Raw genomic sequence first — 24,514 nt, forward strand, 5'->3', positions numbered from 1 at the left:
ACTCATTACAAAGAAACTATACAGTAGGGTAGACCGGGGACAAAAGTAACAGGGTACAGTTGTAAGATCGTGAATATTTCTTAAACTATAAAAGGTAAGTACATACGTGTGTATGACCGCGAGGCGAGATCCGCTAGATAGAGCGGCATTTGTTCCTTAGTTCATTGCCGCCCCTCGCGGAACGTGCACGTGTGCAGGAGAAGAAGTTACTTTTTTCCTTCCTGAAGTAAGTTTTCTTACGTGCATAAAATCTGAACTATTTTTCTTTCTTTATGCCGAAGGTATAAGGTTTTATTTTTATATGTTTTAGTGATTATTTATGTTGATGATTTGCATAATACGATTGACTTTCATCCAGATATTTATGTAAAAAATTTACTTCAAATCATAAAATATCATTAGGGGACAATTGTAACATCAATGCCTAAGGACAGTTGTAGCGTTACAATTGTCCCCGTTGCTCGGGGACAACTTCAACTTAACCTAACCCTTTAAATATATATGATTATAAATAATCTTTCAGTTGAGAAAACAGTATTATTTGTTTTTGTTTGCTATAATGTAAAAATACTGATATTGTCATGTAACAAATTATTTTATCATTAAAGTTACATTTTTTATAGAAAATTCGTAAGATTGATTACATAAACCTACTAAATAACCATTATTTTGTTTATAGATGATGTGGTACAATCGTTCCCCTCTGCTGTTACAATTGTCCCGGGGGTTGGGACGGTTGTAACAGTATTCCTCATATTCTTATTTAAACAATAATAACTTTTTTTCTAGTTACATTACTGAATTCAGCACAAGAAAATTTTGTAGTCAAATAAATTCTACATCTAAAGGTACAGGTCTTTTTTACGTAGATATTATATTTTAACTGTTATAAAATCTTAAACTCAAAATGTTACTTTTGTCCCCGGTCTACCCTATACAGGATCGTTCCTGGTATGAAAATGTAGAGAAAGGTTTTCTGTATCACATTAATACTGCAATGTTTAATCATAATAATTAGTTGTTTAAAAAATCAAATGCCAAAGTTGTGAAAACTGTGCCAACAAGTTCCGGTCTCCCCTATATTTGATATTACTTGGTGTTGCACTTTCACAGCTGTCTATATCTACAGCTGTCATTGCAAATTGTTCAGCTAGAGATAAACTTACCTTTGTGTCATGAAGTAGATTGTAATCCCAATTTTATGTATAATATTAATTATAAAGATAAGGATATTACCAATTTTAGCAACCAATGTTAGCAAAACATACAAAATAATAAGTTATATCGTTGACAGTGATTTTGGAATAAAAGACTTTCGCAAATCTATAGAAACAAATGTAGGATCAAGCGATGAAAAATTTGCAGAAAATTATAACCAAAAACAATGACAACAATGAGAATTTGCTTGAAGATCTAAGACAATAGATCATAAAACTTAATATCTCTAAATCTGTTGCTATTTTTACTTTTTGGAAAAAGTATGGTTTCAATATATCTACTGATTATAAAATTGTTATGGAAACGCTAAGAATAGCTGGTAAAAATATTGATAAAATGGAAAATAATATCTTCATAAACATTTTGGAATTTTTTCTGGAATTCGATGTAAGATTAAAAATACTTTTTCTAATCTTCGCAAAGAAATTAAACTTAATATACATATCGATAATTTATTTCTAATTGTAAGAGTCCTAAATTTGTACTAGAGTCCTAAATATAACCCTGCTAAAAAAGCTCGATTAAAACCGTTAGAAAATTAGCCCTATTCGGTCAAATAAGATTAAATTATGTTTTTGAACCTGCATTTTTCATTAAAACATAATTACTTTCAAATCGGTTGTACTTTGTTAAACTGGAACTTATGTCGATACTATAAATAAGTTTCTATGGTTTTGAATCAGATTCGATAGAAATATTCACATTTTGTCCTATATGTTTTAATATGTCTATAATATTGGTTCCGATTACGCTCAATCGTAAAATAGCAATTAAAATCTTAACAGTTTTTATTGTTTTTGTTAGCGTTTTTGAACCATGTTGAACCGGAATTTAAAATGTATAATTGGAAATTATTACTATGGAACGAATATAATTTTAACGGTTTGCATCGCGTTTAATGCGAATATCTCCATTTAATCCTATCGCTTTCATTGAAGTCAGTTGGTCCTGGCTGAGTTTAATCATAAAATGCCATTAAAAAGCATCTGGTTCTTAATGATTTTCATAGCGTTTTCGAACTATGTTAAATCAGTTTTTATTATATTTGACTGGAAATTATCCCGCTGAAATGGAGAAGTTTCTATCAATATAAATCGGATTTCGCAAAAATAGCCACATTTTATCCTATCAATTTGAATAGGTCTGTATTGGTTTGATAGCCGCGCGTCCGCCCGAAAAAACCCGCTCTCTTAGTAGGTCACCCATCCGAGTAGTAACCGCGCCCAACATTGCTTGACATTGACCATCGAATGAACTAGTGGGGACCTTCTGACTCTCTAACACTTCCTTCTTGCTTATACTCATATATAACACATCTTTATAGTGCTCAAAAATCTTGTAAAGATATATTAACTGTATAATAAGTACTACTTATAGATATTAATAGGTAATACTTTTATAAAAACAAATAAATGTCCAATGGGATTTACTGGGAATTCGCAATAACGTACAATCCTGCACCCAGATAGCAACGTCTGCATTGTTGCTGGCGTGTTGCCAACAACATAGTATGTGTTGCTATCATAATTGTGGCAACTGAGTCCGCATTTGTCGGCAAGTTGATGCCTTCACGATATAACAATTTTGTATAGCAACTTGCCAGCAACTTGTTGGCAACTTATGCTGCGGTTTAAAATCGTCTGATTCAAAATTCGAGCTGTTGCTGTCATGTTCCTGTAATAATTCATAGGATCACACAATGCTGTCATATTGTTAGCAACGTGAAGTAAAGATGCTGCTCTCTTGTCGAGAAATTACTGGCAATAGATATATCCAATGTTGCCTGCGTGTTGCTTCAAATATTAAATTACATAATCAAAATTAATTGAAACAAATGTACGGCAAGTTGCCAGCATCATAAGCAATCACAGGTTTGCGCGATTTTACTCAGACACGCTTTGCTATCTGGAGGTCTATAGATTCCTGAATGTTTTAATGGGACTCATTGTTCAGGGAGTTTGACAGGGATTTCCCAATAGACTGTTCTATACATTCCTATAGGTTTTAAAAAGAACTGGTGTCTTATGGTTTTCAATGTGAATTACTAATAAACTATTCTATATGTTTCTTAAAGTTTTAATGGAAACTTGTCTCTATTAGAATTAAATAGATAGTTCCTATGAATGTTCTATATGTATATTTCGAATAGTATTAACAGGAACTGTAATGTAGGCTAACGGAATGTCATGAAGCCTTTATAATAGAATCTTATTGAAACTAATATGATATTAATTAGATGTAATCGAGCTTTTTCAGCAGGGTAAGAGAAGCGCCCCGATAAAAACAGTCACGTCACATCCACGTCGAATCCACGTATAAACTATTTTATTTGTTTCTTAAAGTTTTAATGGAAACTTGTTTCTATTAGAATTAAATAGATAGTTCCAATGAATGTTCTATATCTATATTTCGAATAGTATTAACAGGAACTGTAATGTAGGCTAACGGAATGTCATGAAGCCTTTATAATAGAATCTTATTGAAACTAATATGATATTAATCAGATGTAATCGAGCTTTTTCAGCAGGGTAAGAGAAGCGCCCCGATAAAAACAGTCACGTCACATCCACGTCGAATCCACGTAATTTCGTCGAATCCACGTCGAATCCACGTAGCAATAACGTGGATCCACGTACTGTTTTTATCGGGGCATTCCTTACTCCCTCAATGGTTCTCATTCCTTTATGGAAAAATACACGCAACTTTTGGCGTTAACCGTAAAAAAAACAACTAATGCTTAATTTTTAAAAATGACGGTATAAACCCTAAAAATATAAACCCTCAAATGGAAGTAACACCCAAAGAGAGTAAACCCCATATTTGAATGTTCTCAATTTGCTTTCAATTGTATTTCGCGCCTCTTTCCTCAAGATAAAATGTAGTACTCCTTGACTCTATGCCGAGGGCGCCACAAATTCTAAAGTTAAACCAAAGTTCCGTGCTCTCCCGTCTCCCAGCGTCATTTTTTATTTTTGTGCCGAGGTAGTCACATCGTCCGTGCAAGAGTAATTATAGATATTCAAAATGGGAAAAAGAAAGCACAGGTATTCTGATTCAGACGAAGAAGGCAAAGAGAATAGAGTAGTTAAAAAGATGAGATGTCTATTGAAAAAGTTTAAAAAACAGAAGGAAAGTTCAAGTAAGTAAGACAATAAACGGTTGCAAATCTGAGCATATAAGACGAAGAAACGAGATCCTCTCTCGAACTTGCATATACAATACGAAACGAATAAGCTCTAATACACGATAAAATATCGATTACGCTAACGTCATGGGCTCTAACCCAGTGACGGGCCGCAGGCTCTAACCTGTCGGCGAGCGCTTGTATTTGATACAAGATCGATTGCGCTACGTCACGGGCTCTAACCTAGTGACGGGCCACAGGCTCTAACCTGTTGGCGAACGCTCGTATAAGATGCGAGTTCAAATAGCGCTACGTCATAGGCTCTAACCTACTGACGGGCCACAGGCTCTAACCTGTTAGCGAGCTGTCGTATGATATAATTCAATTGCGTTAGGGATTCTAACCTAGCAACGGGCCACAGGCGCGTTACTGTTCACTGGCTCAAATGAGAGACAAAACGGATCTTCTTTCTTTTTGGTCACAAACAAACGACCATTTCGGTTGTAAAGATGAAAAGTCCGGACATAATAATAATATTATTTAAATAATAAAATTATTCTTGAGCTTTTTTGTGGCTAAATGGACATTATGGTACACTAAGAAGCCACCACTCACGATTGAGGCAAAGTAGTCCAGCGCAATCCGTTTGGAAGGATCCGGAAGATCTTTTACGAAGCCTGTCACGGTCTCCACCTCCGATTTTATTGGAGAACAATCGCCGATCATCTTCTTTAGAAGAAATCGACAAATCTGTTACAAATATTGTACAAGAGGCAAATCAAGATACGGATCTAAATAATTATCCTAATACAATACAGGCAGAGGGGAAAATGTCGACTAAGGAGCAACCGACAACTAAGCATGTTGAAGGAACATTCGCCCTAGACAATCAAAAAACTGAAACAGCTGAGCAAAATAAAGAGGTGGTTATAGAGAGGACCTGGATGTAGAAATTATGGAGGCTATTGGTAACCGCGTGGATCAGGAAAGGGTGTTAGCTCTGGCCATTCCAAAGAGTATTGCGGTTCGAATTGAAGATATATTAAAGAAAGGCCTACCAAAAGAAGAAAGAGAGAAATTAATTAAGGAGCATGTTCCACCAAAGAATTGTATTTTGATTGATTCTCCTAAACTTAATGAAGAAATTAAGGCCTCCATAAATGAGACGACATCTAAACGAGATGGCCGTATTGTAGAAAAACAAAAGAAAATCACCGCTTGTCTTGCATTATTGGGTAGCACTATAGCTGAGATTATCAATAACAGCACCTCCGGTAACGAAGATAGAAAACTATCACCATCCCAGATCTTTTTAATTAAAAAACTCAGCGAATCTACTCGCTTATTAGCAGATCTACAAAGGGAAGAGTCGTTAACTCGTAGGAGTCGGATTCTCGCCACCATTAGCAGTTCACAGAAAGAAACGTTAGATTCATCTACATCAGATGAATGGCTTTTTGGCCAAAAGTTGGACGAAAGGCTTAAAGCTGCGAAGACAATCGAAAAATCGGGCCAGGAATTAAAATCAAAAATTAAAAATACGGGAAAAGCAAAAAACTTCAAGGGCCTGCCTCGACGCTTCTCCTCAAAACCCAGGATGTCAGGCGGGTATCGAAACAAATCATACACTCAGAGCCAGCCCAACAAGAAAATCTGGGAGAATCAGTACGGAAGGAATCGCTACAATCAAAAACCACAGACGCCAGCTCAGCAGAAGAAAGATTAGATATATCGGTTGTAAGTAAGCCAGCTGGCAGATTGAGATTTTTCTCAAAAAAATGGAGAGACGTAACCTCCGATTCCAGAATTTTGAGTTGGATTCAAGGATATGTAATTCCTTTTTCTAAACCAGTTTTTCAAAGATCGTTCCCTAAAGAACCCTTATGGTCACTAAAAAAGAAAGCTATAGTTAAAGATCAAATTGGAAAATTAATTGAAAAAGGGATTATTAGTCGATGCCAGCCTTGCAAAGATCAATTTGTGTCCGGTATATTCCTAATTCCTAAACTAGACGATACTTACAGGTTAATTCTTAATCTTAAAAAATTAAATAAATTCATTGAAACAGATCATTTCAAACTTGAAGATTATAAGGTTGCTTGCAGATTATTAAGCCAGGATTGTTTCATGGGCAAGTTAGATCTCAAAGAGGCCTATTATTTGGTTCCTATTGACAAACGTAGCAGAAAATACCTAAGATTTTTCTTTGAGAATATTCTTTACGAATTTAACTGTTTACTTTTGGTTTTAATACAGCCCCATACGTTTTCACAAAGATTTTGAAACCCGTAATAGGTTATTTGAGAAGTTTAGGATTTTTATCAGTTATCTATTTAGACAATCTTCTTCTTTTAGGAAATATATATGCAGAGTGTGAATCTAATATTAACGCATCAATAGAGTTGTTACAGAGTTTAGGTTTCATTATTAATGAGAAAAAAAGTTTTAGAATTCCATCACAGATTTGCGGATTTCTAGGGTTTATTCTAAATTCTCAAACAATGACATTAGAATTACCGTTGGTCAAAAGAAATAAGATTCACAATCAGATCAAGGATTTAAAAAAAATGAATAGATGTAAAATCAAAGATTTAGCACAACTGATTGGTTTCTTAGTATCTTGTTGCCCAGCTATTCAATATGGTTGGGCACATATAAAGGATATGGAAAGAGAAAAATACTTAGCTTTAATAAAGGTCAATGACAATTATGAGGCTTATATGGAGTTAAAACAAGAATTGCAGGAAGATTTTTTATGGTGGGAGGAAAATATTTTATATAGAGTTTCAAGTATAGCAAATCGCGAGTTCAGTTTAGTTATTTTTTCAGACGCCTCTCCCTCTGGTTGGGGGGTGGCGTGTGGTAAAGATAGAGCACATGGACATTGGGAATAGTCGGAGAGATTACACCACATTAATTATTTAGAGCTTTTAGCAGCATTTTTTGGCCTAAAATGTTTTGCAAAATATCGTAGAAACTGTAATATTCTTTTGAGAATAGATAACACAACGGCAATCGCGTACATAAATCGCATAGGAGGTATAAGATTTAAGAAACTCAGTAATCTGGCTAAATCTATTTGAAAATGGTGTGAAGATCGCGGTCTATTCATTTTTGCTTCATATATCTCATCTCGCGATAATATAGAAGCAGACTTAGAATCAAGGAAGATGAAAAAAGAAACAGAATTTGAATTATCTGAGGTAGCTTTTAGCAGGATTGTTAGAAAATTTGGTTCTCCAGAAATAGATTTATTTGCAACAAGAGTTAATAGTAAATGTAAAGATTATGTTTCCTGGACGAGAGATCCGGAGGCAATGGCAATCGATGCTTTCACTTTAAGCTGAAAAACCTTTTTCTTTTATGCGTTTCTACCATTTATTTTAATTAATAGAGTTTTACAAAAAATTAAAGCAGAAAAATCAAGAGGTATCATAGTAGTCCCATATTGACCAGCACAGCTATGGTTTCCCATGTTTCGCTCAATGCTGGAATCGGATCCTTTAATACTCAATCCAAATAGTAATCTTTTACTTTCATCGAACAGGGAACCGCATCCTCTTTGGAAGATACCCTGGCGGCAGGGAAATTATCAGGGAAGCTTTCCTGAAAAAAGGGATTCCAGAGGAATTTATTAATATTTTGATGTCTTCCTTAAGCGAATCTTCTTTTAAACAATACGATTGCGCACTAAAAAAATGGTGGAAATTTTGTAGTAACACAAAGTTACCTCTTCTTAACATTGAAGTATAAAGTATTATTAAGTTTTTAACAATAGAATTTGAAAAAGGAGCATCATATGGATCTCTTAATAGCATCCGTTCAGTTATTTCACTTATTTTGGGGCCGGAAATTGGTCAAAACCATATTATCAGAAGATTCTTCAAAGGGGTAGCTAAATTAAGACCGCCTCAACCAAAATACGAATCTACATGGGACCCAAAAATAGTGTTAGATTTTTTTAAAGATTTGCCAAACGACAACTTATCACTAGAAATGCTAAGTAAAAAAGTAATAACGTTATTAGTTTTAGTATCGGGCCAAAGAATCCAAACCTTATCATTAATAGATATAAGAAACATTGTTGTCAAGAAAGACCGAATAGAGATTAAGATTCCAGATAGAATTAAAACCTCCAAACCTGGGAAGAAACAACCGACAATAATTTTACCCTTTTACAAGAAAAACCTGAATATTTGTCCAGCAAATACACTCCAGTATTATCTTAAAAAGACGGAACTTCTTAGAAAGGATATCAAGCTCTTATTTATATCCTTCAGAAAGCCTTTCAAAAAAGTAGCAAAACAGACCCTCAGCAGATGGCTAAAGGAATTGCTGCAAGACTGTGGTATAGATACCAACATTTTCTCAGCACATAGCTGTAGACATGCTTCTACGTCCGCGGCAAAACGAAAGGGTATCAATATTGATATTATTAGAAACTCAGCAGGTTGGACTGAAAAGTCAGCCACTTTCGCTAAATTTTATGATAGGCCCATTGTTCAAGATCGAACATCGAACTTTATATGGGCAAGCAATTTTAGATATTAAGTAATCTAAGAAAAGATCTTTATGTTCATATTATATATGTATGTATTAATTTTCTGGCGTTTTGTTTATGATATAAATAACTATGTCTTATTTTGTTTAGTCAAAATTGGTTATCATATTTATTTCAATGTCACACAGCCGTAGCCAACTTTAAACATCTACATTTTATCTTGAGGAAAGAGGTGCGAAATACAATTAAATGATTAAACAAACTTACCTGTAAGTGAAGTTCTATCATAATTGTATGAAGCGCCTCTTCCGAAAGATAGGTCCCTTCCTATACCCAAGTCCGAAAAATTCGGACCCCGAGTATAGGCTACGGCTGCACTTTAAAAAAAAATGACGCTGGGAGACGGGAGAGCACGGAACTTTGGTTTAACTTTAGAATTTGTGGCGCCCTCGGCATAGAGTCAAGGAGTACTACATTTTATCTTTCGGAAGAGGCGCTTCATACAATTATGATAGAACTTCACTTACAGGTAAGTTCGTTTAATCATTTAATAATATCCCAGACAGCACAAAATATTTTTAAAATATTTTTGAAATATTTATTAGAAATGTTAAAAACTAAAGAGATTGTTGTTTCTCTATAAGCAATATAGTTAGTACACTGGTTGATAAGAGAGAAAGAATTATATTCAAACACAAGATCACAATATGACAGTCGGGTACACACAAATATAATCTGAACAGACTTATCATTTTCCTTAGATGTAGCTCACAACACGGTTTACATCACTGCTCGAAACACTGCTCACAACACAGCTCACAACGTTTTATTATATCTGCTCACAATATATATTTGCACACGTCCGCTCTAGTCCACACACGTCCACACAACACAACAGTTCGCGAAGGAAAGGGACGAGCAACAAGGGACTAGCAACACGTTGTTCTAATGTTATTTTAATATTTCACTAGTTCACTCTATTAGACTTTTCATAATTAATTTGATGTAAATTACTTCACTACTTCAACACTCCTCCTGAATTTCCACCAAATTAATTCACCATATGTTTCTTACAATTTTCAAACTTTACTGAGTTTAATGCCTTTGTCAAAATATCAGCTTTCTGGTTATTATTATTATTATTTTATTATTTATTGACCAGTAAAATATTATTTACAAACAGTACATTCGCAAATAAAAACCTATAGAGGCAAATAAATTGCCTGTACATAGGACTGGTACTTAAAAATTATAAGAGAAAAATATAACAAGAAAATAAACTATGAAAAGAAGAAAATACACAAAAAAAAGTAACAATAATCACACTATAGTGTGTTTTGCTCGTGTCTTTACCACTGTATTGTAGTTACCCATAATCCACTTAGAAATACTTTTTTTTATAGTTCTCTTAGAAACTTTTAAACATTTTAGATCAATTGGCAACAAATTGAATAACTTCAAGGAAGTTATAAAACTACTTTTAAAATTTATTGTTCTGTAGATCATAGGTAGCAATAATTCTTTTTTTCTTGTAATGCTAGTGGAAGATTCAAAATTTAATCGATGACAATGATAATGATGGCTCAGAGCCTCAACGGCGAAAATACATTTAGCATTTAGCGGCGTTTTATTATTAATTCCAGATTTCATAACAATTTTTATAATTCGATTTTGTATAGATATTAGTTTTTTAATAACATTGTTGTACGCCCCGCCCCACGCTAAAATGCCATAGGACGCTATACTATTAAAAAGAGCATGGTAAATAATTAACATCGACTCCTGCGATAAGAGCTTGGCCAACTTTGCGAATACAAACAACAAATATCTAGTTTTCTTTATAATATAATTTACATGTGGTTCCCATTTCATAGCTTGATCTACAATGACCCCAAGGTACTTTGTTGAAACGACTCTCTTAATGTCCTGGTTATTAATCTGAATAGTGATGTTATCAGGTCTACCATTCGAATATATTCCAAAAGTAATAAACACTGTCTTGTTAATATTTAAAGAGAGTTGATTCACACAAAGCCATTGAAAAACTATATTCAGATACTTATTCATTTTCGTCTTCGCCCTCTCCCAGGAATCTCCCGTCGTTACAATCACGGTGTCATCCGCATAGGAAGTTATAGTCTTATCAGGCAAAAGTGATAACAGATCATTTATATATATGATAAAAAGAAGAGGTCCCAGTATCGTACCTTGTGGAACTCCAATGGAGATAGTTTTATCCTCACTGAAAATTCCATTAATTTTTACCGCTTGTTTTCTATCATTCGAATAATTTTCCATTAGAGAATAAAATTACCCCTTATGCCGTAGTCGTACAACTTGTTAAGCAATATTTGATGGTTCACGGTATCAAAAGCTTTTGCCAGATCTAAGAAAGTCGCAATTGTGCAAACACCGCTATTTAGTTTTTTGTAAATATAATTTGATATCAACGCGAGAGCATCCTTTGTACCCTTGTTCTTCATGAACCCAAACTGCTTCTCCGAGAGAATGTCCGAGTCAACAAAAAACCTGTACAGCCTCTTATGAATTATTTTCTCAAAAATTTTTGCAAAGTTAGATATTAATGAAATAGGACGGTAATTTGTCACATTGCACCTCTCTCCAGCCTTATATATAGGAACAACAACCGCATACTTTAATTTATCCGGCCATTTACCATTTTTCATACACAAATTCAAAATGTACTCTAGCGGATCCGCAATTTCGTTTACAAGTGTTTTAATGATCTTGGCACTAACCCCATCCGCCCCTCCAGCTTTGTTTTTCAGATTGTTTATTGTGTTGATAATTTCCCTTTTTGTGGTAGGGTAAAGAAAAATTGATTTGTTATTAGCTGGTACTTTTTTCAAGTCAAGCCGGTTTGGAGCTGTTATTTTTTCAGCTAGGTTCGTACCAATAGTGCAAAAGAAATTGTTAAAAGCATTTGCAAGTTCTAAAGGCTCCTCGATTATTCTATTATTAATTTTAATTTTACCAATAAAGCTATTTGATTTAGTTTTACCTTTATTCAATTTTTCCTGCACAAAATTCCACAGAGACTTACTATTGTTGCTCCTCTTTTCGACTTCTCTCTTATCAAACAAAAATTTGGCTCTATTAATTACTTTGTGTAACAATTTTGCATAATTTTTATATTCACGTTCTACTTCTTTATTATTGCAATTATTTTTCCATATTTCATACAGTGTTTCCTTAGTATTACATGATATAGTAAGCCCCTTTGTAATCCAATTTTTTCTTTTTTTAGGATTTTTCTTCTCTTTGCTCGTAGATAGATCCATGATTTTTTTTATTTTATTGACTAGACACTCCAAAGCAGCATCGGTAGTAGTTATATTTTTGACTATCTCCCAATCTTCCTTTCGACTTAAACTTCTTAAATTTAATTATATTAACTCTTTCAATCTCTTCGTGTTTTTTATCAGTCATGTCAAAAGTAACAAAAAGGGGATAATGGTCAGGAAGAATTTGTGTATACTTCACAGCTCTGACATTACTTAGATTACCTTTATAAAATACATTATCTATACAAGAGCCTCTTGAGATATCAGATGTACTTGGTCTGGTAATTCCCGTAAAAAGTGGTAAATACTTGTGATCGAGGAAATTATTAAAATAGTCTTCCGTTAAATCATCTAAGTTAAATAAATCAACATTATAATCTCCTGCCACGAAATGATTTTTAGTATTGCGATTATCTTGTAAAAATGTGTTTATAGTATCAACAAATTTTTTTTATCTACATCATGGCAACGGTACATCGCAGAAATCTTAATATTTTTATTGTTGTTTAAAAATACTGTTATGTTCGTTATCTTAAAGTCATTAAAATCTTGGACTTCAACTTGTTGATTTAGAGAACTTTCAACATATACAATAGTACCATCCGCTATATTTACGTGACTTTCATTATAGTAGTAGTTGTATCCTGGGATGTTATAATATGAGGCGTAAGGAACATTATGGGTTTCGGAGCAGACAATAACTTGCGGTTTAACTTGCAGTCCATTAATGAAAACAATGAGATTATTGAAATTTGTCTGTAGACCTCTTATGTTTAAACTGACTAGTACAAAAGCATTTTTATCAATACTTTCATTAATTAACCGCATTGTTCCGCACTCCAACTCATTTGTAAAACTCGCATCATCTAAATCTAAAAAAGAATACTTGTCATTATATTCTGTCTGTGAAGAGATGCTGTAAGTGGGATACTGTGTGGAGTCGTCATTGCCCGCCCGCGTTGTATTGCCCTGGTTGCGCGGAGAGCGCGTGGTAGTGCGAGAGAGGGGGGCGTTAGCCATTCCCCTTATTCAAAGGTACATTCCCCTTCTCGCCCCCCACACGTCCCCGCGCCACCGCTGCGGTCCTCGTTGCCGCTGTCCTCGTTGCCTCTGCCGCTGTCCTCGTTGTCTTTGTCTTCTTTGCCGCTTTCCCCAAGAGGGCCGGCACTATCGGCCGAATTGGATAGTCCGTGGTGTTTATGCATCTGGTTATTTTTGCTTTAAGCGTTTTGCACTTGTCACTGTCCATAGCACAGTGATTTGTATCTCGTTTCAGATTAAACTTTTCGTTAACATAAACGCAATTTAGACACTTGAGATTATTGGGATTAGAACATTTACTCCCTTCGTGCGGGCCCGCACAATACACACAGCACTCCTGGTTTTCACATTTAGAGCCACACATTATGCCCATATCGCCCACACTTGTAACACGATCTAACATTCAAATCATCATAGGCCCGACATCTCTGGTGACCTACATAAACCCTGCAATTTTTTGCCCTTACACAGCTGTATAATTCCGGCGTAAGCTCAATCACGACATTTAATAACTTGGATTTTTCATTTTCGAAACTGTGGGTCCCTAGACACTCACTCTCGAAATCATGGAAATTTCTCTCATTTATATCGGCCACAATAGTTTCGAGGGATTGCTCACTCTCGATACCTGTTATGAGCATTTTTGGATTTTTTAGACTCTCCTTGTTAACTTCAAACTCACCTCCCAGAGAGCCTGATAACAATTTCTTTGCTCTATCTACTTGCTTCGAATGTGTGCATCTGATTGCCACCGTCCCATCCCTCCTTTCGATGACCTTGTCGACCGGCACAATCACATCACTTTGTAAAGAGCTAGTAACCTTTTTGAAAATCTCCTTTTTGTTTTTATCATTTGTCGCTTTGATTACTATGTCTGGAACATGCTTGATCTCTTTAGTTGCTGTCGTGTTAACAGCTGCAACATTCGCGTATGTGATTTTACTCGCTTGTTGCTGCTGGACAGAAGCTTGTCTTTTCAAGATTTCATTTTTATCTTGCATTTCCGCGACTAGCTGTCTCAACAACGCATTCTCCCTTTTGAGAACAGCCACTTTATCAGTATCCTGATCATCCTCTCCTTGACCAGTTTCATCTAGGATACTCCTTGAAAGCTCATCAATTGTCTCCTGCTCCACTCTTTCCTTTTCATATTGTTTGACTTGGGCGATGATTTTTTTCGCGTCATCGCTGAGAGCCGAGTCGTTGACTTTGGAGGTTAGGTTGACATCACCATGCTTACCGCAAATAATAAGATTCTTGGTAATTTCCCGAGCTCCCTTTTTACGATCAACACAGGAAGAATGAAAAGCACTTTCACATATTATGCACAATGAAACACCAACATTTTTCCTCGGACAACACGTGAACCTTCTTACACCAGCTTTATCAGGAGGGTCCTTCTCCGAACCTGCCATCGTATCTTAAGTTGGACAATATTTTAATTTGATTATTTTATTTTTTACTAGCATGAACAAATCTGTATTTGACATCTATATGTTTTGATCTTTTATTAACAACTCCATTTGTTATTAATAAAATTGTGCTTTGGTTATCGATATTGAGTTCTACTTGTATCTTCTTATCTTGAAGTTCTTCCAATAGAGTCTTTAATTAAGTATAGTAGTTCTTTAATTAAGTATAGTAGTCCTTGCAACATTCAGCAGCTGCTATATGTTCAGCTTCTGTACTTGAAAGTGCTATCGTTGTTTGTCTTCGTGAGCGCCAACTCAAAGCTCCTCCTCCATAGTATATAATAAATCCTGTTGTATTTTGTCTTGTCATAAGATCTCCTGCAAAATCTGCTTCGCAGTAAGCCTGAAGAACACTAGGATTCGCATTACTATTGAATTGTATTCCTTGATTTATTGTACCATTTAAATACTTTAATACATGTTTTATATCATTTATATTTTCTTGGGTATAATTTTCTATATACCTACTGCTAAAACCTACTCCATAGAATATATCCGGTCTTGTCTTGGTTGAAAGATACAGCAAACTTCTTTATAATTGTATAACTTATAACTTCTTTATAATTGTATTCTTCTTTTTTTTGTGTATTTCTTTCTTCATTCTTCAAAATCGGTATCTTCACTGGATTTGCTTTATCCATACCATAATGTTTAAGAATTTTCTTTGTATATTCTTCTTGTTTCAATTTTATACTATCTTCTTTTCTTGAAATTTCTAAACCAACGTATATTCTTGGTCTATATTCAACTGTCATCTTAAATTTCGTTTTAATTAGAAGTATTCCATCATCTACATATATTCCCAAAAACAGTTTTTATTCATCATTTTGAAGATACACTGTTCACTCTCCAGTGGCTTGAATCCCTTTTTCTTGAGATAATCTGTAAACCGTTTATTCCATTTCAATGGAGCTTGTTTCAAGTCGTACAGTGCTTTCTTTAACTTGAGGACTTTTCCTATACAATCGTAATCATCAGGTGGATACATATACTCAACTTCTTCGACATTTTCATATAGAAAAGCTGTTTTTATATCGAAAGTCACTATCTTGTACTTCTTCATTGTTACAAGTGCAAATAAACTTCTAATGGTGCGTCTCCAACTACGAGTAAGAACTCTCGAGAGCAAAAAGAAAGAGAGAGAGAGAAAGACTCTCGAGAGTTCTTACTCGCAGGTGGACACGCACCATAAGAGCGCTCGTACAAATCACAGGACTGAAAGTCTCTTCATAATTTATTCCAAATTCTTGTTCACATCCTGTTATAACAAGTCAAACCTTATATCTTCCATCTTGTTTTATCTTAAATACCCACTTGGCTGTTAGTGGTTTTTCTTCTTTAAGATTTTTCATATCTATAATCTCCCAAGTATTATTTTCCTTTAGAGAATTTTTTTCTTCATTGATTGCTTCTTCCCATCTAAGTTTGTCGGGACCTGACATTGCTTCTTTATATGTTAACATTACATAGTTTGCTTGATAACGTTCTGAACATTTTCTCTGTCTTGATGATCTTCTGACTGAAATATTTACATCGTTATTTTCTTTATTGTCTACTTGTCTTTTTCTTTTTTTATTTTTATTCATATCTTGCCTTCCCTTTTCTTCAAAAGAGGAATTTCCTTTGTTTGCATCTTCCTTATTATTCTGTTGAATAAATTTTATTTTACTTGTCTCTGAGTTTTTATTTTCTTTTAAACTTTCTTCTTGAAATTTTACATCTCTGGCTATAACTATTTTCTTCTCTTTAGAATTCCATAGCCTATATCTATTTGGCACGTAGCCTACAACAATTAATTTCCTGCTTCTCTCTTCAAGTTTTTTCAGTGGTCCCAAAATCTTAGCATACGCTATGCTTCCAAATATTTGCATACCATTCACATTTGGTTTTCGTTTTTCCCACATCTCGTATGGAGTAACATTTGAGTGTATCAGTTGGTAATCTATTCAAAATATAAATCGAAGTATACAAAGCTTCTCCCCACATATTTTTATTCAAACGTGAATCAGATAAAAGTGCTCTGACTTTATCCATTAATGTTCTATTCAACCTTTCTGCTTTACCATTTAATTGAGGCGTATATGGTGTCGTATTATCCAATACTATTCCTTTTTCTTTGCACCATAATTGAATATTCTTATTCAAATATTCTTTACCATTATCACATCTGATTTTCGAAACTCTTAAGTTCCAGTACGCTTCAACTCGTTCCACATATTCCTTCATAATTTCTTGCACTTCTGTTTTGCTTTCTAAAAGATAAGCCATTGTATAGTGGGTAAAATCATCTAAGAAGGTTATTATGTATTTCTTTCCATGTATCTGGATCTATAGGTCCACATAAATCTGTATGTATTATTTGTATTGGCCTAATGGCTCTCGCTTTCGTATCTCCAAACTTGAGTCTTGACTGCTTTTAACAGACTTCACACACTTGCTTTAATTCATCCAAATCATTATTTGAGAGTCTAAGTCCATCGCAAAGCGTCAACATATTTTTCATCTTACCAAAACTTGCGTGTCCAAGTTTTCTATATGCCATAATTAGTTCTCAGTCAGATGAGATTCTAGGTTGTGTTCTAATGTCAGTTTCACTTGGAACAATCCGTTTGAGAGTTTCCTACTTTTTAAAACAATTTTATTATTAGTTTTAATTATTACCTCGTTTTTCGTGAAAATAACTTCACCACCGTTTTTTGTTATTGTATTTACTGAAAGTAAATTCATTGTTAGTTTCGGTACATATATGACTTCTTTTAATATGCACTTACTGAATTCAATGCTGCCTATACCTTCTGCCTGCATCGTTTCTTCCGATTTTGCAACATTAATTTGAATATATGTCTTCTTTAATTCTTGGAAATGACTTCTGTTATTTGTCATATTTGACGTACTTCCCGAATCAACAATTCAAAAATCTTTCTCATACATCTCACTTGTAAGTAATGCAATATTTTTAACATCTTCATTCTTATCTATTGCTTCTTATTTTTAAAATAACAATCCTTTTCCAAGGCAACGTGTACAGCGCGTACGCAGCGTGTAGAGGAGACCGGGGCTAACTCGGCACTATTTTTTCAAAGGCAATTTTTAATATTTAATTACACAATTTTTAGGCAAATTCAATGTTATATATTTAAAGAGTGTTCCTTCAGGTACAAAATTGATTCAGAAAGTTTCGCTGTACGTCGCTTTGTTTTGCCGCCAGGAAAAGAAAAGTGACGCAAAGACAATCTTTCGAATTGAAAAATGCCGGGGTAAACTCGACACCCCGCCAGGGCAAACTCGACACTTTGTTTGATCGACACAATTTGATCTGGAACTTATTTTTTACTGTCTGAAAATGAAAATACATTGTTTATTGTGTATTTAAAAAGTACAAAAATTAGAATAAAGTAGCTAGAACAATCATTTGAAATAATGAGAACAAAAATTGTTGAACTTAATTATCTTCATCTAAACTCATGTCTGAAAAACAATTAATGCAGGTAAACTCGCGATCGGACGTGCGCATACATTTGTCATGAGCCATACGGCTGCGTGACAAGCATCGTTTGTTACTGAGAGCCGACGAAACGGCATGGTGTTGACTTTGCCCCGGACGTCGTTTTTCAGTTTTGTCACTTCAAAAACATGAAAATTTTGAAAATATCCAAAAACGATTATTGGATTCATATAGAGCATCAAATTTCCCATGAAAATCACTTACATATAGGTTTGCAAGAATAAAGCTCGATGAAAGAGTAGAAATTTTCGAGAGATCAGAAAATAGTTATTTGTGTAACAAGTGCGGTAAGTTGAAAATTGGACGTGCGGAGTGGACGCACGAGCCGAAGGCAAGTGCGACCACCCGCACGAGTGTCCAATTTTCAACCCGCACGTGTTACACACCCTATTTTATATCACACGTGCGTAGAAAGTGGCCCATTACGCGAGTGACACGCGCGTAATGGGCCACTTTCCACGCACATGTGATATAAATTACTTTTAACCATCAAAAACGCTTATGTCGCGCTAAAAATTATACCATAACTCAGAATGTCATCAAATCCCGTTGATAATACTAGCACATAAAGACACATTTACAGTAGAAAAGACAAGCTTCTACGATAGATTTAAATTAGCAAAAAGTTTAGTGTCAAAAGTTTGCCCCGATCGATGTCGAGTTAGTCCCGGTCTCCCCTACAGCGTTTAAAAAATTTTATTTAAAAATATAAACCTAATAATTGTTGTCTCTTAAAAAATAGATGTAGTGTTATTATCTACGATATTTATACAAGAGACAAAGACATTAATAAAGAGAAAACTTAAATCGGATTAAAAACACAACAATTTTTAACTCCGCAACCTTTTTTCCATGTGCCATGGAATTCCCAAATGTTAGAAATATCTATTATAAATAGCAATAACGTATCTAATTATTTTATCAAAAAGCAACAGATAAAGTACGAAATGTTTATTAATTCCAGTAGAAAATAATACTGGAAAAGATATGTAATACCTGTAATATAATAATCCATACCTATTAAAAAGATTTTATTTACTATATATACTTAATTATACTACTTGCCATATTATATTTTAATGAGCCCTAACAAATGTGAATATTTGTCTTTATTTTTATGTACAGAAATTACAATAAATAATTACAAAATGTATGCTATAGTACATTTTGTAGAAGAAGACACTTTTTCTGAAGTGCCAACAAACTGGTTGGACAATAAAAATAACGAAATTAAATGTTGGTGGCCAACTAAAAATGTAACTAAAGATGTATTAACTTTATACATTTCAAATCGCTTTCCGCCTGATAAAACAACATGGAAATTATATAACGTTGACGTTGAACAATACTGCGGTAATGTATATCACATTTTATTTTTAAATATATTAATTTTTCATAAAAATTGTGAGTATTATACAATGAAAAGTGTTACTTAAAGTACAAAATTACTTTGCAGATACTTGGGAGGAAGCTATAAAAGTTGCTGAAAATCCTACATATAAAACCACCGACGATGAAAAGATGGGAAAAGGTTGTCGCAATAACTATAATAACAGCTGCAGCTCATTTTCAAAATCTAGAATTAATAAAGATACACATTCCAGTAGTAAAAATAAATCAAAACGTAAGTATCTTTTGAATTGATTAATCGTGAAATTACTGTTTATTATATTTATTAACATGTTTTATATTATTTTAGCAACAATAAAATGTTGTATTCCTATTTCTTCGAGTTTAAATCTAAAGAATTTAAAAGATTCAAAGGTTTTATTTCTTGATGAAAATTGCCATCCTCTTAATGGGGAAAATATTGGTAAGACAAAATTAATCTTCTAAATTTTAATCCTTAAACTGGTATAATAGATATTTCGTGTAGTTTATTTAGAACATTTCAGCTTTGAAAACATCTTTACGTGTTCAAGAATGCCTCCTTCTCATCTGAGAAAGCATGCTGTTATATGATCAGTATAGATATTACTCATATCTACGCCGTATTTTCGTCTTGAGCCTTATTTAATGTGTGATTAATAAATACAGAAAACAGTTGAAAAGATCGTTTTAATAAAGAATGTAAACGTTAAACATTAAAGCAGAAAATGACAATTAAGAAGAGAACGCAAATACGTATACATACATGGATCAGTTGCGCATAGTATGTGACTTCGCTTAAGGGCTGTTGTTGATTATTTCGCTTAGGGGCTGTTGCCCTGAGTAGTGAGAGCGGTAAGCGACGACGCCTAGGGGACTATCGCCCTGAGTCGCTACCTGATTGTGCGGATGCGACAGCGCCTAGAGGTGTAGACCTTGGGTCGCCTTGGCTTGACACACACTTTATTTTATGTTTACAATTATGTCCTTTGTAAAGAGTTTAAATGTTTATTTCGAAGGAAAGGCAAAGTCTCGAGCGATTCTTCGTGGCCACGTAACCGACATGTACATCGAAATAACGAAGAATAATAGAATATCGGCCGTGACAACGAAGGATCGAAAACGCCGGAGCCACATCTAGCGAGCATTGAAACTCGTCCCTAAGATACCAAATTATTAGGAATTATTTATTTGTACATATAATTAATTGATGCACCTATAGGTGAATGTGTGTGTATGTGTCTGAGCCATCCGACAATCTCTTTTATTCGCTTTAGTTATGTCGTGCACGACGCATGTGTTTACTACATAACACATGCGAAATATTCACCTACTGTTTTCATGTTTTGTATAAGAAAATTAAAATTTGCCTGTAACGTATAATCTTCTTCCTAGCACGTTGATTTCTTTCCGGCACATTGTAAAAAATATATTTAGGAAACTTGTTTTTACTTAAGGTTCTTGTATTCGCCGCGGTCATGTTAGATCGTAACATCAGAACCAATAAGAAATGACACGTTAAAAATTCTTGCATGCCATTTTAAGGTAAGGTATTCCTTTCATGACACCAAAGTCTTAAGAATTAACTGATTTTTTGGTACGAGAAAGTTAAAATGCATATCTTTACGCCAGAAAAAAATTAAACCACATTACCGAACATATAAAGAAGAATTATGACTTTGAAAAATCGATATTTTATATGTGACGTTATCGAAAAAGTCTATTTTCCACATTTTAATGTAATAATTTGTTTATCAAATATCTTAAGATATTAAATATTAACTGCGCTACATATTTGCTAAACTCTATACTTTCGATAGTGTCGATAAAAATACAGAGTCACCGAATATTTAAACAAAATATTTATGTTAAAAGTTGACTTGAAATGTGGTTTATAGATGAATATTTTTAATGGCGACTTTCAAGGAATTATTTGGAAACGCTGCATGTGCCCTCATGTCACACTTCAGTTCATCACGTACGGTTTATTATCAACTTTTATTTTCACAAATTGTCCCTTATTTTTGCCCACATTACTTCTCACTTTATGTTTCTTATCACTCATTATTATTATAAAATCTCTCTTTAATAAAAAGAAAATGTCACAATATTCTTTGATTAATGAAATTGACACTTACATTGACACTTTTGTTATCAACTTCACATTTTACAATCGGCGCCCTGAAAAGCGCAGCGTTGCTATATTGTTCTGACAGTAAAATTTACCGAAAAATGAAAAATTTCTAAATACACATAATATTTTCATTTTTTTCTTATAATTAAACATAATAATCAATTATAACTTGATTTTATATAAGTTTAATGCAATATACAAGAGTTTGCTGAGGCCCTGCTTATAAGCGTCTATACAAAATACGCTTCTCCGTGAAAGGAATACCTTAAATAAAAAAATATTTCAATAAAAAAACTTCAGATCGCTTTAACGCATTTATACAATGTTCCAAAAATTATATTAACTATCCTTAATAATTAATAAATAGCTGTAAAATGAATGTGATACGGAGCTTAGTCATACAGGCTTATGCACAACGTATGACTATATTAGGCTTCGTATCACATTTATTTTACAGTTGTTTATTAACTGTCAAAGGAAAAGGATAGTTTTCGGAACATTTTGTAAGTGTGTTAAAGCGATTTAAAGTGTTTTTTCAAATAAATATCTTTTATTTAAAAATGGTAGGCAAGAAATAATTCTTAGCGTGTTTCGCCTCTGATGTTACAATCTAACCTGGCCACGGTGAGTGCCCAGAAATGTTTTAATTAAGACACGGTACATGGTGCTTAGGTATCGTAACATATAGTTGACTCGGAATAAAAGACCTGTGCATTTCTGATTAAGATATCGTAAATATCATGTCTTATAGTTTGAGGTTTTTTTTTAATATACCAATACTTAGAGACTCACTTTCTCTTATCGCCCTGGTTTTTTATTTCGTTATCTATATATGTTCCATCAGGCGAACAAAGCATTGAGGAAATTCTCAAGAACATAAATACAATACAACGCACAACAATAAAATGCAAAAAATAGAACATGAAAATTTGGAAAATCGTGATAAGAAAAATAAAACGCCTGAGACTTTTTTTCCAGAATTAACGGACTAAGATATATATACCTATTGAAACATTTAATATAAAACAATTTCTGTATTATATCTGTTAACTATATATAAATTAGTGTAAGTAATATATTTACTAAAAATTTTTACAGTACCAAATTTCTTAACAAATGAGGACATAAATCAAGAAAGATTACTTCAAGAAATTCTTATAATAAAAGGTAAAATTTTAGGTTTCCAGACTTTAAAGCGGGGAGCACACACTTCTGCATAACGCATAATGCGTAAGCATAAGAAAATTGTTGCTCCATATACATGTGCATAAGGAAATAGTCCAATTAATTTTCTTATGCTTATGCATTATGCGTTATGCAAAACTCTGCACGGAAAAAAAAGGTTTTGCTGCAACAGCAAATCTATTTGTTAAATATGGGACAACTAACATTTTTTGCTGCAAGAGCTAATTAATTTTGTAATAATAGCAAAACATTTTGTTGCAATAGTAAACAGTTTTGCTGAACTTTGCTATTGCAGCAAAAGGTTTTGCTATTATTGCAAAATTAATTAGCTCTCGCAGCAAAAAATGTTAGTTGTCCATATAGTATCAAATCCTTTAGCTAAATTTTTTTCCGTGTGTGTTTCCCGCTTAACCATTGTAATTTCTTCAGTTCTCTTCTCTGCTATTTCTATAAATATTATTTAATTTTTTTAAATTTTTATTAGAACAATGTTCTTCTATTCGTCGCATGTATACCACTCTTATGGCCACTTTGAAAAGTATTGATAAAAGACTGCCTAAAACGGAACAAAATTCATCCGTACTTGAAGGGAAAAAATACGATCTCATAGAAGTATTTTTACCTCTAAAAGATCTGGATGATATAAATTATCTCGAAAACTATATCTCTACTAATAATGCAGCTATTGAACAATATGTAAGTACTCCAAGAAAAAATAATTATACAATTATATATAAATTTTGTCTCTATATGCGGACTTATATAATCATATATGGTGCACGTGTCCACATCGAAAACATGCTATTGTACAAATACAATTGAAATAAATGCTTCTGATAAAATGCTTGTGGCAATTTATGATGCATTCCATTAAATAAAATAATTTTCTTTTTTCATTGTGTTAGAAGTATGGACGAAAATTTCGCGTTTAATAATATATTATATATATAGTTGAATGAGTATGTATTTGAATATAAGAAGTTAGCTGCACTGACATTGTTTTATGTTGTTTGAATACCCTTTTGTTTTCACATAAATACCTACACGTTCTGTGTGCTATTCCGCTTTACGTTAAAAGCCTGTTTAATTATTGCTTGCCGTATTCTGCCTACTTATATAAAACCTAACACGTTGTATAGCATTTTTTCCGTGTGAACATATGTAATAACATCCATCCTCAGTCCTATTACTCGTGTCCGAGCGTGGTGAATTCTCTTCATATACATGTGTTGTGCACGTATTATAGATTATACACAATAGGGGTATTCAAATAAGTTAAAGTTTAACGGTTTGACAGGTTATGTCGGGTTAAAGTCGAGTAAAAAGTTAATTAATTAACTTTGGGCGCGCTACTCTTTAAGGTTATGTAAAATACATAAGTGACTCATTAACCTATCACATTAATCTTTGGGTTAAGGGGATCCTGCAGCCGTATGATTTACCGACATTATCGTTAATCGATGGATCTTTTAATTGGCTTTACAGAATTGCAAGTTTTTGGTCTAGAATTAAAGTCCGCCTAAAAATCTAGGGTGGAAAACGCGATTTTATATCAAAAGCACCAAAAAATTAAAAATATTACTTATTGGGGCACATACACAGCTATCACCTGACGACAATATTTGCATAAAACAAAAATTCTACTGTTTATACGTACATAA

The 24,514-nt window shown here is 33.6% G+C and overlaps 1 protein-coding gene across 1 annotated transcript in view; it reads left to right on the top strand.

The window, feature by feature from the left end:
* Positions 1-24,514, top strand: part of LOC139807990 (uncharacterized) — a 164,453-nt gene that overhangs the window by 122,943 nt on the left and 16,996 nt on the right. The window contains exons 8-12 of the mRNA XM_071769548.1: positions 19,292-19,519; positions 19,623-19,790; positions 19,866-19,979; positions 22,767-22,835; positions 23,338-23,549. Of these exons, the coding sequence (XP_071625649.1) occupies positions 19,292-19,519; positions 19,623-19,790; positions 19,866-19,979; positions 22,767-22,835; positions 23,338-23,549 (791 nt within the window). The remainder of the gene's footprint in view (positions 1-19,291; positions 19,520-19,622; positions 19,791-19,865; positions 19,980-22,766; positions 22,836-23,337; positions 23,550-24,514) is intronic.

Source organism: Temnothorax longispinosus, chromosome 2, assembly GCF_030848805.1.
Source record: "Temnothorax longispinosus isolate EJ_2023e chromosome 2, Tlon_JGU_v1, whole genome shotgun sequence".
Taxonomy (NCBI): Eukaryota; Metazoa; Arthropoda; class Insecta; order Hymenoptera; family Formicidae; genus Temnothorax; species Temnothorax longispinosus.